This window comes from Chamaea fasciata, unplaced genomic scaffold, assembly GCF_029207755.1.
Source record: "Chamaea fasciata isolate MVZ Bird 193981 ecotype frontalis unplaced genomic scaffold, bChaFas1.0.hap1 SCAF_1, whole genome shotgun sequence".
Lineage (NCBI taxonomy): Eukaryota > Metazoa > Chordata > Aves > Passeriformes > Sylviidae > Chamaea > Chamaea fasciata.
This window is the reverse complement of record NW_027094086.1, coordinates 103,749,470-103,763,755: the sequence shown is the minus strand read 5'-3', so window position 1 is coordinate 103,763,755 and position 14,286 is coordinate 103,749,470. Positions and strand designations below refer to the sequence as shown.

The window sequence follows — 14,286 nt, the reverse complement described above, 5'->3', positions numbered from 1 at the left end:
CCCCGGGAGCGGCCGCGCGCTCCACGCGTGGCGGCCTGCGGTTGGCGGCGACGGGGCGGCCAATGGCGGGGTGGCACCTCAGAGCGGCCGAGCGCTTCTGCGCGCGGCGGCGCCGCCGCCTTTCCGCCGCCGCTCTGGCCGATGGCGCCAGTGCCGCGCGGCGGCGCCGCGGCCGCTGCCGCCGGGGGTCCCCTGGGGCGCCGCGGATCCCGCGGAACCCCCGCGTCCCGCGCCGGCCGCCATCGTGACGATTGTTGATTGGCTGCCGCGCCAAGCACGTGTTGGGGCGGCAGCCAATCAGAGGGCGCGGCGTGCCGCCAGGGGCGGGGCGGGCGGCGGGAGCGCAGCGTAGGGAGCGGACGGGCCGGGCCGGACCGGACCGGACCGCGAGCGGCGGCGGGATGAGGATGCGCGGGCTGTGGGTGTTGGTGGTGCTGCTGGGGCTGGCTCAGATTGCCCTCCTGGCGCGGGCCGCTGCGGCACAGGAGGAGGATGGCGACGGAGGTGAGCGCGGGCAGGGGCCGGGCCGGCAGCGCACGCTGGGTTCCCCCGCGGGAGGCGGCGGCGCGGCCCCGGCGCTGGGCGCTGCGGGGAGCCCGGGCTGGCGGGCGGCGCTGGGGCCGGGGTGCTCCTCGCAGGCCTCTGAGCGAGGCGCCCCGTGAAGGCGCTGAGGTCTGTGCGAGCCGCTTGTCCTGGCGCTGCTCGTCCGTCCTGCGCCGTGGGGCGGCTCTGCCTCGCCTCTTCCGAGCACAGTTAGGAGTTAACAGCTAGGTATCAATTAGCCATGTTGGCAATGCCCGGCTTTTAAATCTCCGGGGAATTTGCTATTTCTTTATTCCGACTCATATCGGACAGATTGCGATTTCATTATCCGGAGAGGGGTTCTTCATCGGGAACTGTGGTGATAGCACGAGGAGTAATGGGTGCAGATTGAAAGAGGAGAAATTTAGGTTCCATATGAGGAAGAAATTCTTTACTCCGAGGGTGGTGAGACACTGGAACAGGCTGCCCACAGAGGTTGTGGATACCCCATTCCCGGCAGTGTTCAAGACCACCAAGCAGTGATCTAGTGGGAGGTGTCCCTTCCCATGGCTGGGGAGTTGGGACTGTGAGATCTTTAAGGTCCCGTCTAACCCTTCACATTCCATGATTCTGTGATTGAGCACTCTCTTCCTTACTCCTTTGCTCAGGAACTCTGTGCATTCTTCGTGTTTCAGACTGATTTTTTTTCCCCTCACAGAAGGAAGGCCCACTGTTACCATCTTCTTGGCGTTTCTTCCCACCGTCTTTGAATTTCACTTATGTGTCTCCTCTTTTCCAAAACTAGCTGAAACAAAGCTGCCCAGCCTTATTGAATATAGTGTCTGTATGTAGGAGGCAGACATTTGAAGGTGTTTCCTTTTTTGGTTTTAAGTTTATTTCATGTGGATTTTGGTAAATTATGCATCTTTCATATTTCCTACATGAACCCTGCTGTATTTTAAGTATGATAGGGCTTTTAGAGTGGCTGGATTATGGATGACCTTCTGAACTCATGTCCTGCACCTTCTTGCTCGCCTAACGGGGCACTAAAACTTGCAGAAGCATATTTGAATTGGTTCCCCTATTTGTGTAACTAACTGTGTGGCCTGTAGGATAAAGGTGAAGAGATTTGTTTTAAATGATATGGCATCTGCAGCAAGGAGATGGAGATGCAAAATCTTCCTGTGAAGCTCTTTTCTTTTTTTCCTGTTGTAAACTGGAATGCAATTATTATGCCGCTTCCTCTGCTTTTAGCTAGATAACATGGTTATGGTTTCTTTGTAACATGTGACAAAGCCGTGTACTGATTTCACCTGCCACCTTCAAAGGGTGAAGTAACACCTGTGATGTTACAGTGTTACCTGAGGCTGGCAGCGGTGGCTCAGCTTGTTTTGGGCCAGGCTCTCATCAGTATTTCCCATGCTTGCTGTTCTTCTCATTATAGGAGTTCTCAGGATCAAAGGTACACAGTGATAGAAGTATCTCCTGCTGTGTGGAGTTGAGCACTAATCCGCTACCCAACTTGAATCGTTTTCCAGGTTCTATTGTGTATCTTGAATTTGTGTATAGATCATGAGCTAGGCTTTACAAAGCCTTTGCCTTAAAAGTGCACATAGTTGGGGACTTCCATTTTTTGCCCTTGGAATGCAGACTTGGGTGAAGTGGAATAAATTTACTTGGCAACAAGGGAGTAATCTTATGCACATTAATTTTTGGGGAGATGAAAAGTTCCGAGCAAACCCAGCTCGTTGCATTGCATGATTTGGGAGGTGAGGGTTGAGCAGGACAGGGAGGTGAATATGCTGGAAGTGAGGTTAGCCTGGATCCTGACCACTACACTCTTAACATCCTGGTGATGGGAAAGGAGGGATCATGTAGAGGATCCTCCACAGAAAAGGTTGAGGTGAGTTGATATTATTGAAACTCTTTTGAATGCTTTATTAGCAACACATGATGGGTTCTGGGTTTCTGAAAACTGTGCCCATCCAATTAGGGAACATTGTGCTCCTCAAAAGGAAACTTTCAGGCAGAATCCCAAAGTCATCGGTGTCTGGATGCAGCTCTTTTATACCGGATCTGCTTTGTTTTAGAAAATGTTACTAGGCCATATTTCTGATAAACGCTGAGTGTTCAGTGAAGTTACTGTAAGAATTAATTTCAGAGTAGCTGTCATCCTAATGAAGGCCTGCCAGCCAGCATCATGTACTTCAAGTCTTTAAAAAAGTACATTCTTGATCACATTTTTTGATTTGTGTAGTAATGTGTTGAAATTTGTGATTTTTTTTTTTTTTTTTTTTTTTTTTTTTTTTTTTTTGGTAAAAGCAGGTTATCCACATTTTACCAGAGGGCAGGTTTTAGCCACCGTTGTCGCAACTGTTGGTTTGTCCACTGGCTTTGCAAATCACTTGACAAAACAAAGACACTTCAGTTTGGGGGCTGTTTTATTTTCATGTGCTGACTTATACAAGTATTTATTAACTGCTTCTGCCACTTCAGGTGTCGCAGTTAGACTCATTCTGTTCTCTTTAAATTGTAAATCTTTAATGCAGAGGAAAATTTCTTGCTCTTAATGGGCAAAAAATGTCCTGCTTGCTTCTCCCGTGGTTGGGTCACTGAAACAGGTCTTTCAGTCCCAACAGCAAAAGGATGGCACCTATGAGAGCCCTAGGTGCTGGTGAAGCTGGAACCTACACAAAGTATGTCTGCACACTTAAGGACCGATATCTAAGTGAAGTTAACTTTTTTTTATGCACTCCCTCCTTAAGCCACTTATAGGAAAAGGTGGAGTCCTGCTGTTCCAGTGCTGTTGTCCTGCCTCCATCTCCAGGGAGGAGGAAGTGGGTGTGTGTAATGCCCATGACAATGTGTCACTGTCAGGGAAGTTTTACCTTGGCAGGCTGTACAGCCACTTGCAGGGAAAGATACAAAATTACTTCAGTGAGGGATGGTGAACCTAATGGTTACGTTTTCTACTAGTGCTGGATGTTTTTGCAGGTGATGCCTTGTTCTTGGTTTTCTGAAGAAAAAAAGGTGTTTCTGTAGCTGCTGTGGTCTTTGTCTCTCTTGGGGGTGGGTAATGAGCAGAGTGAGGGGAACAAAGGTCAAACCTGGTGGATAGTTTGAGGTGCAGAAGCAAAACTGGCCGGCTGGTTTTGCTCACATTCCTTTGTGTGAGGAAAAATCATATCTGAAGTAATTTGCCAGGAATGCAATGGCTGGGAATTCAGGCACAGGCCAACCAGGAAGAGCCTGCAGTGAAACATAGCCCTCAGAGCTGCTGAGCACCCATGTAAGGCACGAGTTTTGCCTGCTGAAGGCCCCTGAAATCCAGCTGTTTCACCAGGGTGGTTCTGCAGGTATGTGATGGCCTAGATTCATTCAAGGCTGAGCAAGTGCTGCAACACAGGAGGCATTGTCTGCTTGCAAACAGAGCTTTTAGCTGCTTCAAAGATCAGGTGGAACACTAGTACTTGTTAAAGAAACCTAATCCAGCTGACTACTGTTGTGTGATAAATGATCTCCTGTGATCTCTCCCCTCATCAGAAGCTTTCGTATTTTCATGCTACATAAAGTTGACCTTTAATTAAAATCAACATATTTTCACCAAGTGCTCATACTGTTTCCTGAGAGCATATAGGCTTGTTTTTGTATGCTTTCTTCTAAAATAAAAATAGCTATTGCAATTTAATGGCATAACTATCCGTCGTGAGGTTGTTCCTATTGTCTGCTGTTGGTCTGAGAAAAGTGGGCTTTGTTTTTTTGGTTTTTCATGCCTGCATACCACATATTTATCGTTCTTAGCTTTCAAGTTCCTGATGAAATCAGAGTATTTTCAGAATACTGTTGCAGTAACCCCTCTCAGCTTTGTCAAAAGCCATTTAAAGTTAAATAGAAGATCATTTTGAACAAGAAACCTTAATCCTATTTCCCTTTCTTTAATTTTTTTCCCCCATCCTGCTCCTGGGATTCCCACTGGTCAAAAGGGACCTAAGCTTCATTGTTTTACAGTTTTCATTTGGGTTGAGATGTTTTCATTACTTGTTCTGTAAATGAAATTCTTTTAAAGTCCTTCAGGAAGGTCTGATTTCCTTGAAAGAAAGCAGAGTTTAAAAAAAAAAAAGTTTAAAGGAACATGTGGAAGGTCAGATATTGAAAAAACATTTCAAATTCCAAGCCAACAAAGAATGAACCAGTAGAAATGTCCTGGCTTTAGCTTTCGCATGCTAATTTTGCTTTGGTAATTTAACAAATCTGCTTTCTCCTTTAAAGGCCTGCTATGAACTAGTGCTTTTGGTCTTAAATCAAAGGTCTACCCAAAAGTTCTTTGAAAGAAGAAGCTTTCATTCCCTTTTTTTTTTTTTTTAAGACTAGTACCTGGCATCTGCCAGGTGCATAGGAGTGGGTTTTCATGGCACTCCTGCTGTCAGTTTTGATTTTACACTGAGATGCAGCCTGGTGCTGATCCAGAGCAGAGTGATTGATGCTCCTGTGAGAGGAAAGACTCCTCAGTGAATAGCAGACCTGGAACATCACTGTAACTGAAAGCAAAAGTGGCAGAGGTGGATGGAGCAGTCAGGAAAGAAGCACAGTTTTGACGCGCTGCCTCCAAACCACCTTGCTAGTAGAGAAATGGTAACATTTGGGTTTATAGCAAGTGTGTCTGTTTATTAGACCTTCAGACAGGCAGCACATAGCTATTGCTGTGGCGTTACAGGTCTTGTGACTAGGGATACAAGGGAAGCACTGGGGACAGATAGCACCTGGTTTTTTTTGGTGTAAGACACTAATTTTTCTAACCTCAAGTTGGCTACACTCAAAGGACAGCTATTCTGTTGCATGGTGAAAGGATTCTGTTGGAAGTTCAGGTATCATTTGTGTGCCCTTCATGTCTCACTGCCCACATTTCAACAAGATGTTCACCAAACCTTGGTGGCAACTGTTGCATAGATTTCTGTGCTTTAACTCTTCTTGTGTCCATTTTGTTAGTTCACCCTGAAATCTCAAATACCTGTTGATCCTTTACTGAAATATCAATATTGTTAGCTGGTGTAGTGTGAATAAAATTGAAATGGTCAAATATCTGAGTCCAAGCTCTTTGCAAACTGAGATAGCTGTCACTGGATGTGGAGCAGAAACTAATTAGTGTGGGTACTTTTCTTAACCACAGAAATCCATCTTTAATCTGGTACTGTCACTAACATTAAACTTGACACAATCTAATCTGTGTCATATCCTTACTTTTCCAGAATCTGTTACACAAGAAGCTGATGATGATGGTGATGATGATGACGATGAAGAAGACGACGAAGATGATGACGATTCTGTAGTTAAAGAAGAAAATGGTGTATTAGTCTTGAATGATGCAAACTTTGACACCTTCACTGCAGACAAGGACACCGTGCTGCTGGAGTTCTATGCCCCATGGTGGGTTCACAGCAGTACCTCCTCGGGTGCAGCATCAGGGAGCTTCTCAGCCAGGACAAGCTCCTAAAAAGTGAGCTTGGGTTGCCATTTTGAAGATGACAGAGGAGTAACTTGCCTGCAGGAGATGCCTTGGACTCTGCTATAGTCCAGAAAAAGAGATGGTTCTGGTGGTGGGGAAGAACCTTTGCTCCCACCCCTGTAGCATGCAATAACCAACAGCCTGCTTCTGTCCCACAGATGTGGGTCATACTGAAGGATCCTATGCCAAGGGGAGCACAAGCCTGATTCTATCCCTATTTTATGTCTGTCAGGGAACAGAAATGGTCTCAGTGAGGCCCAGAAAAGTCATGCAGTGTGGTCTTGCAGTGCTGGACCACTGAGAACGTGTGTATTTGCTCATCTAGGTGGGGTAATGAAGGCTTCCCTATCAGGGGAATTGCCAGAATTCCTTTCCAAATTCACATTTCTGTCCTTGCCAGAAGGGTGTGGTGTGATCAGGGACATGGCTTGTTTGTATTATCAGTTTAAGCAGTGTCTCATACATCTACCTAATGATGGCAGTTCTGCTGGCATCCCAGGGTATACAGCACCACTGGTCTGCTCCAGGGAGCTACAATGGACTAACCTGCCTATAACCAAGACAAAGGATTTAGGCCAGGATTTGTCTTCTCTTGCATTCTTATGTTCAACAACATTAGGGGTGGTTACTGGGGAAAAACAAGAGTAGAAGATATTTTCAGTAGACTTATTGAGTTGGTGTTGCAGCCAGAACCTCTTTTCCTTTGTGGCTCAGTGATACAAAAATGACTTACTCATTGGTCCTTCTCCAGCCTTTGGATAGAGGGGGAATATGATCTTGCTTGAGGTGGAGTTGCATTTTAACTTGTGCCTTTCTTGTCACACAGAATCCCATCCCTGCTTGGCTGTAGGCACTAATTCTGCAGCTGTGGTTTGCCTACATGAAAGCTAAACATGAAGTTATATTCATCTGAGCAGAATGATGTGTGTCATTGTAGACTAAACACCTCTCCTATTTTTCTGCTCCCCCTCCTGGCAGCTGAGAGGCTAAGAAACACAGGCTATCTGCCACACACTTCCTTCTGTTTTCCTACATTTTCCTGTTCTCATCTTTAGCTTGTCAGGCTGTATTTAGCATTTCTTATGCTAGTATCCTCTGTCATGCCTGCTTTTGCAGCAGGAGACTGTTCTTCCCAGAGAGTTCTGGTGTGGCCAGAGAGGGAGCAGATGCTGTGTTGCCATGGTGGGTGAGAGATTTCATTAGGCCAACTTAACTGCTGGTTCAATTTCTCTTTAGTTCAGTTTAGGGTACTGGGAGAGAAGGTGAACCTTGGTTAGGGAGAAGCTGGAGTTGAATTGAGACCATATCTGTGGGGGGAAGAAGGAGCATAATACGCAGCTTACAGCTTTGTTGTAAAAGCAGTTGTTGAATTTTTTTACAGCGGTTTTATAAAGCATATGGCAATACATTGCACATTAAATGAAGATTAAGGGAAAAAAAAAAGGTTTTAATATGAACGAGCAGTACATTAGCTACAGTTGCTCTCTATCTCTCCATGATCTGAACATGCAGCAAGACAAACATTTCTGTGTTGGTGTGAACATCTGTCAGCAGGCATCCTGGAAATGCAGAGCAGCAGAGCACCTCTGCGTGTCTGTCGTGCATTCACATACCTACTTGTGTCTTCCTCTGACAGGTGCGGGCACTGCAAGCAGTTTGCTCCTGAGTATGAAAAGATAGCCAAAACTCTGAAGGAAAATGATCCTCCTATTCCTGTAGCCAAAATAGATGCTACTGCAGCCACTTCACTGTCAAGTCGTTTTGATGTCAGTGGCTACCCAACCATCAAAATACTGAAAAAAGGCCAAGCTGTTGACTATGATGGGTCTCGGACGGAAGATGGTAAGCACTAGTCCTTTGCAGTTCCCTGTAAGACAGCAAAGTAGCATATGATCTTGTTTCTTGATATGTGACTGCTTTGAAGGACTCTGATCTCAAGTTATTTATCTGAAACTGAATAATACTATGAATGCTGAAATTTTCCCTCGTTTCTCAACAGGCTTGCATGCTAGAGGACAGTTTTGCAGGTAGTGGGTAGTGCTGTTACCGGCAGAAGGTTTCTAGAAATATGGCTTGACTAGAAGAGGAGGCAGTCTCAGCAAACTCTCAGTTTGCTGAAGGATCAGCCAATAAACATTTGATCTATATGTTGACTGTATAGAAACCTGCTTGTATTTTGTTTAATTAATATGCCCAGCTCCAGTCAGAGAGGGAATAAAATACCTTTTCTGTCTCTTTTGAGATGGAATTCAGTGCTGTTGAGTACAGATCTGTGCTCTGCTCTATGGGGTGAAGAGAACACCACCTTTGCAATGCCAACAAGGGATAAGGATATGGCATAAAGGAGCTTGATTAAAACAGTGTTCTCATGTAAGCTTGATGTGTAAGCAATGGTCCAACACTGTGCTTGCTGCTCTGATTCTCTGATTTCAAATTCTTGTATTTGACATGCTACTGCTATGATAAAATGCATGCTTGGTAATTGGGTTATTGAACTGTATTTCAGCTATTGTGGCCAAAGTCAAGGAGGTTTCCGACCCCAACTGGACGCCTCCACCTGAAGCTACTCTGGTATTGACCCAGGATAATTTTGATGAGGTTGTGAATGATGCTGACATAATCCTGGTGGAGTTCTATGCTCCATGGTAAGCAAGAAGGCAGTCACCTGTATTTGTCTAGCCTAGATGGCCTGAACACACTTGGTGAACCTGTCTTGTGTTGTTATGCCTCTTTACACACCTTTGGCTCGTGCAGGTGTGTGTAGCTATGGTGTACCTCAGCTCTTGTCTGCACCTAGGAACATGCTGCAAATCACTTGCAGACTAGGCTGGATCTATGTCTCAGCAAGGGGTGTGGTGTCCAAATCTTCACTGGAGGTTCACAATATTTACTAATTTGGCAATACACTGAGATACTGAAAACTAAAGAGAATTGCTCCTTAGTTTAAAAATAGCGTCTAAAAAGGAAGCTACCTGTACTAGTGTGAGGCCACAGAGGCCAGCTTCAGGTTGCAGAGACGCATCTTCCTAGGCTGAAGTGTCGTCTGTAGATTCAATGATCCCATTTCTGCATTCTGGAAGACTTAACTGTTCCACTTCAGAGACAGAAGGTACCTGGCAGGCTTAATGGCTCGTAGAAAGTGCCCTGTCCTCTCCCTCCCTAGGTGTGGACACTGCAAGAGGCTTGCTCCAGAGTACGAGAAGGCTGCCCAGGAGCTCAGCAAGCGCACGCCTCCCATCCCCCTGGCTAAAGTCGACGCCACAGCTGAGACTGAGCTTGCCAAGAAGTTTGATGTTACTGGCTACCCAACGCTCAAAATCTTCCGCAAGGGCAAACCTTATGACTACAGCGGGCCACGGGAAAAATACGGTACTGAAGCTTAGACTTTTCCTTGTTTTCCAAGGGCTTGGCCACAAATATTTTTATGTATCTGTAGGCCTTGCAGACTTGTTAATATCACAGCTGCAGCTGTTGGGGAAAACTGAAAAATTCTGCTCTCATACCCACAAAGGCTATTTAAATTTGTCTCTAGTCTTTATAACATCTTTTGGTGGTAGTGTCAGCTCCTTTCAATATCAAGTAAGTTAAATACACATGGTGTAGCAGTGGCAGTATGAATAGATGGGCAGGTTTTAATTGTACTGGAATGCGCCTTGAGGGCTGGCAAAATGCTCTATCAACTTTTTATAAGGAGGACTTAAAACTATTCAAGTAGCATTTTGGCTCATAACAGGTTCAGGAGACAGTGAAGAGTCTGGAATTTCAGAAAGGAGCATTGCTTGCAAGATCAACTGATATCCATGGATTGTGTGCTTGGTCACCTCTTCTGAAACCAACCTGAAAGGGAATATTCAGAACAACAGATTTAAAAACTTGGGCTGAGGTCTTGCTGATTTGGTCTTTAGGTTATTGTGGGAGGGCTGCACAGGAGGAAAGCTGTCCTTGAGAAATGTGTTATTAAACAATGTTGTAGATGGAATGCCCGGATCTCTTGGTGCAATAAATGTTCTAAGCAACTTTTTGGGGGCGGGTTTGTCTCACAGGTATTGTCGACTACATGATTGAACAGGCTGGTCCTCCATCCAAACAGATTCAGGCTACCAAGCAGGTACAAGAATTTCTGAGGGATGGGGATGATGTCATCATCATTGGTGTCTTTAGTGGAGAGAATGACAAAACCTATCAGCTCTATCAGGAAGCAGGTAAAGAATGTTTTAAAATATTAATGAAATATTTGTTTTATTTGGATTCTGCCTAGGACTTTGGGCATGGGGAGATCACTTATTTCTGCTCATAGTTCAGTAGGGAAGGTTGGAGAGAAGAAGGAGTAAGAAGAGGAAGGGTGATCTTCTATTTGTATTCAAAAATAAGCTTACACCAGATTTTGAGGGTGTAACTCAGCCAGTCATTGAATATATCTCTGCTTGGTAATTGCATCCCTAAAAACATGTGGACTAGAGAGGAGAAAAAATTCCTTCCTGTGAAACAAACCACAATTTCTTGGCTTAAAGCCTAGATATGTTTTCTGTCTTTTACTCTTGTTTCATATCTGGCAGTCCAGAGTTAGTCGTCACCAAACTCATTTGGGGTGAGAGGCCTGGAGAAAGAATCATCACCCACTTCTGGGTCAGTGTAGCTAGACCATTTCTGGCAATCTGTCTATGTCTTATTCTGGGGCTGCTGTCATTGTTGGATTAGGAGCTGATTTGTTTGCCTCAGCGTGACAAGGTACAGAACTGTTTCTCAGGCTGCCCCAAGGCAAATAGTTTGGCTAGCTGACCTATTTAGGGGGAGGCCAAGAGGCAGGAGATGGATAAAAGAATAACTGTTTTGCTGTATATGTTTTGGAAGCTGTTCAAGATGTTTGAGTGTGTAGAATAACTCGTCAAGTGGATGGGTTGTTGAACAGCATTCAAATAGTACTACTAGAATTGTATGTATATTCAAATTCCTCTCACCCCTGGATGAGAGCTGTTGTCTAAGACTGGGTTGTTCTGTGTCACTTTGAGAACAGGAGGAGAGTTTCCTTGTAGTTACAGTCTCAAGATCTCAGTTACAGGCTGTCAGTTAATTTCTAATGACTTTTTCTTCACCCTAACCCTAATTTTTCAGCTAATGGTTTGAGAGAAGATTATAAATTCCATCACACCTTCAGCAACGAGATTGCAAAACTATTGAAAGCATCTCCAGGAAAACTGGTTGTCATGCAGCCAGAAAAATTTCAGTCAAAGCACGAGCCCAAGATGCATGTTCTGAATCTTAAGGTGAGTAGATGGTCCAGAGCTAAAAAGTATGTGTGTGGGACTGAAGGTTCTCTTTCTCTGTAATTATGATCAGTTGGCATCTTCCTGTTGGAAGTACTCCCACTAGATATTTGAGTCAACCTATTTGTCCACTGAAACTGTATTGCTTTGTACAAAAGGACTTTATGAAATTAGTCTAGATGTTATGTTTTCAAATAATAACTTGTCGTTACAATATTCAGTGCTCAAAGGTTTGAAGAATGTGGTGGCAGCCTTGTTTTTATAAAGTGCCCTTCCCTCTTTTGCATTCATGTGTGTACCAGTATTGGGTTTTTGGTAATGTGTAGCAGAAATGCTGCTTACACATTACCAAATGCTTAAATTACACATGCTTAAATCTGTTTGCTTGAACTTCTTTCACAATTTCTTTACAGGACTCTACAGATGGATCTGAGATTAAAGAGCACGTGGTAAAACATGCTTTGCCTCTAGTTGGTCATCGCAAGCCTTCAAACGATGCCAAGAGATACTCCAAACGTCCTCTAGTGGTTGTCTACTATTCTGTGGACTTCAGTTTTGACTACCGTGTTGGTAGGTTTGCTATGGCTACCCTTCTTCCACTTTGAGAGGAAGCAGGCACTAAGTAACTAGAAATTACCAATTCTGACCTGTTCTGGTTTTTCAGCTACCCAGTACTGGAGAAGCAAAGTCCTGGAAGTGGCTAAAGACTTCCCTGAATATGTGTTTGCTGTTTCTGATGAGGAAGATTATTCTTCTGAAATAAAAGACTTGGGCCTGCTTGAGAGTGGAGAGGATGTCAATGCTGCCATTCTGGATGAAGGTGGCAAGAAGTATGCCATGGAGCCAGAAGAGTTTGACTCTGATGTACTCAGGGAGTTCGTGCTGGCATTCAAAAAAGGTAGTGTTTCTAAAATAGGGTTCTCTAAGCTATATTGTTTATCCTTCCAAGAATTCTTTCCTGAGGCAATGGCTCCAGTAAACAGAGTCTGTTTTACAAGCCTAAAATGTTCCTGTGGCTTTGAAGTGTGAGCTGGTCATTCATATTTGGGACTACTGTATTAAATCGTGGGTTAGTACTTTGTGGATGGACAGCCATAAAAAGAGGAGAAGGGTTCTAGGGTATTGCTGTTGCCCATATTTCATGAGGTTATTGGGCCTAAAGGTCACCAGTTAGCTAGCCTGTGTTTCATGCTGAGGCAAGTTCATTTGCTGGTGCAGTGGTTTTTCCCTGGCAGGAGGATGTACCTCTGCCCTTTCTTAGTGGAGATTGTAAGGACTGCTCTTGCCATGTTCTAACGGTGTTGTGTTTTGCTTCCTTCTAGGAAAACTGAATCCAATTGTGAAGTCCCAGCCAGTGCCAAAAAATAACAAAGGGCCTGTGAAAGTGGTAGTGGGTAAAACTTTTGATACCATAGTGATGGATCCAAAGAATGATGTTCTCATAGAGTTCTATGCCCCATGGTGTGGACACTGCAAGAAACTAGAACCAGTGTATAATGAGTTAGGTAAAAAATACAAGAATGAGAAAAATCTGATTATAGCCAAGATGGATGCTACTGCCAACGACGTGACGAATGACCACTACAAAGTGGAGGGATTCCCCACCATCTACTTTGCTCCAAAGGACAAGAAGAACAACCCTATTAAATTTGAAGGCGGGGACCGAGATTTAGAGCATTTGAGCAAATTTATAGAGGAGCATGCAACAAAACTCTCCAGAACAAAAGAAGAGCTTTAGATAAGATGAGGGTGGAGAAGAAAAATTGTTTGTACGATGTAGTTAAAATCAAGTTACTGACAAAACTTTTTGAGAGAAGAATTAAGCAGTTTTGAGCAAAGAGATTCTTGAGCAGTAAAAGCAATTGCAGTATCTTTTTTTTTTTTTTTTTTTATATGGCAGATGAGTTTTTTTCTGGACACTGAACTTAATACTCTAATATGAATGTCTTATGTTAGTTACGGTTTTCATCTTTGGAGAAAAATACATCTTTTATTTTTTGTGACTATCTTGAGCTTTATTCTTTGACTCCAATGCAGCTGTTTTTAAGTTAAAAGATACTACCAAAAAGAGAGAAGCAGGTCCTTCAGACAAACAGATTTCTCTTATTTGTTGTTATGGTTACTGGGGGGAGCAGTCTTTTCAGCTAGTCTTTTCTGTTGTGTTTCTGTGTACTCTATCACTGTATCACATCTTCATGTGACTCTATCACTGTATTCCTAGCTGAGGGTAAGAATGGAGGTTTTCTAAAGTGTGGATGAATTATGTGGTCCTACTGAGATAAGACACAGGGACTTGCTAACTAAGTATGCTCTAGATCTGTTTTAGCTTTGTACCTCTCTGTAGAGAGGGTGATGCTAAAATAGCAATTTTTTCTAATGTACTAGTCTCGTTACTAGTCCTTATTGACCCATTTACATCTTAGTCTTCCTAAATATGTTTTGGAGTTACTGGAGTATGGCAGAAAAAGAGCATCTAGTGGGTGGAAATGCTGGGTTTCTGGTGTTAGATCTATGTGTTACTGTCTCCTTTCCTTTTGCAGAGAGGAAAGTTTGATTGTGATTCTTCTTTGGGTGAGCGGACTGAGACCTTCTAATGGCCTTTATTCCTCTAGCAGGTGTTACTGGTACAAAGAATGATCACATCCTTCCTGTGCTCCCCTTGGGAGTATATGCATTTAAAAATGGGTTTTTATCTTGAATGGTCCAGTTTAGATAGATCTATACATTTATGGGCAATGTTGAGGTTGCAGACTTAGGTGCTCTGGAAGCATTGTCTGCCTCTTCTCAGAGCTGTGATGCTGTGGTGTGTGGGACTTGAGTGTCCCTGAGGCAGTTTTGATTCACATTTCATTTTACAGGTAGTTCTTCTCCTAACCAGCGCCATTTTCTGTCTTGCAAAATATCACCAGTCTTCCTTCAGTGATTGCTTGTTGCATTAGTTTTTAGATTTTTGGAGGGTGTGCAAATCTAAAACCACCACCCAATCTTTTTTTTTTC

At 44.0% G+C, this 14,286-nt stretch overlaps 1 protein-coding gene across 1 annotated transcript; it reads left to right on the top strand.

Annotated features, from left to right (window-relative positions):
• The first annotated feature begins 348 nt into the window (after positions 1–348).
• PDIA4 (protein disulfide isomerase family A member 4) lies at positions 349–13,295 on the top strand. Its single transcript, XM_066191503.1, has 10 exons — positions 349–504; positions 5,769–5,946; positions 7,662–7,867; positions 8,532–8,670; positions 9,189–9,394; positions 10,069–10,227; positions 11,138–11,289; positions 11,703–11,859; positions 11,954–12,187; positions 12,612–13,295. The coding sequence occupies exons 1-10, from the start codon at positions 402–404 to the stop codon at positions 13,025–13,027; spliced, it is 1,950 nt and encodes a 649-aa protein (XP_066047600.1). The 5' UTR covers positions 349–401; the 3' UTR covers positions 13,028–13,295.
• Positions 13,296–14,286: the final 991 nt, after the last annotated feature.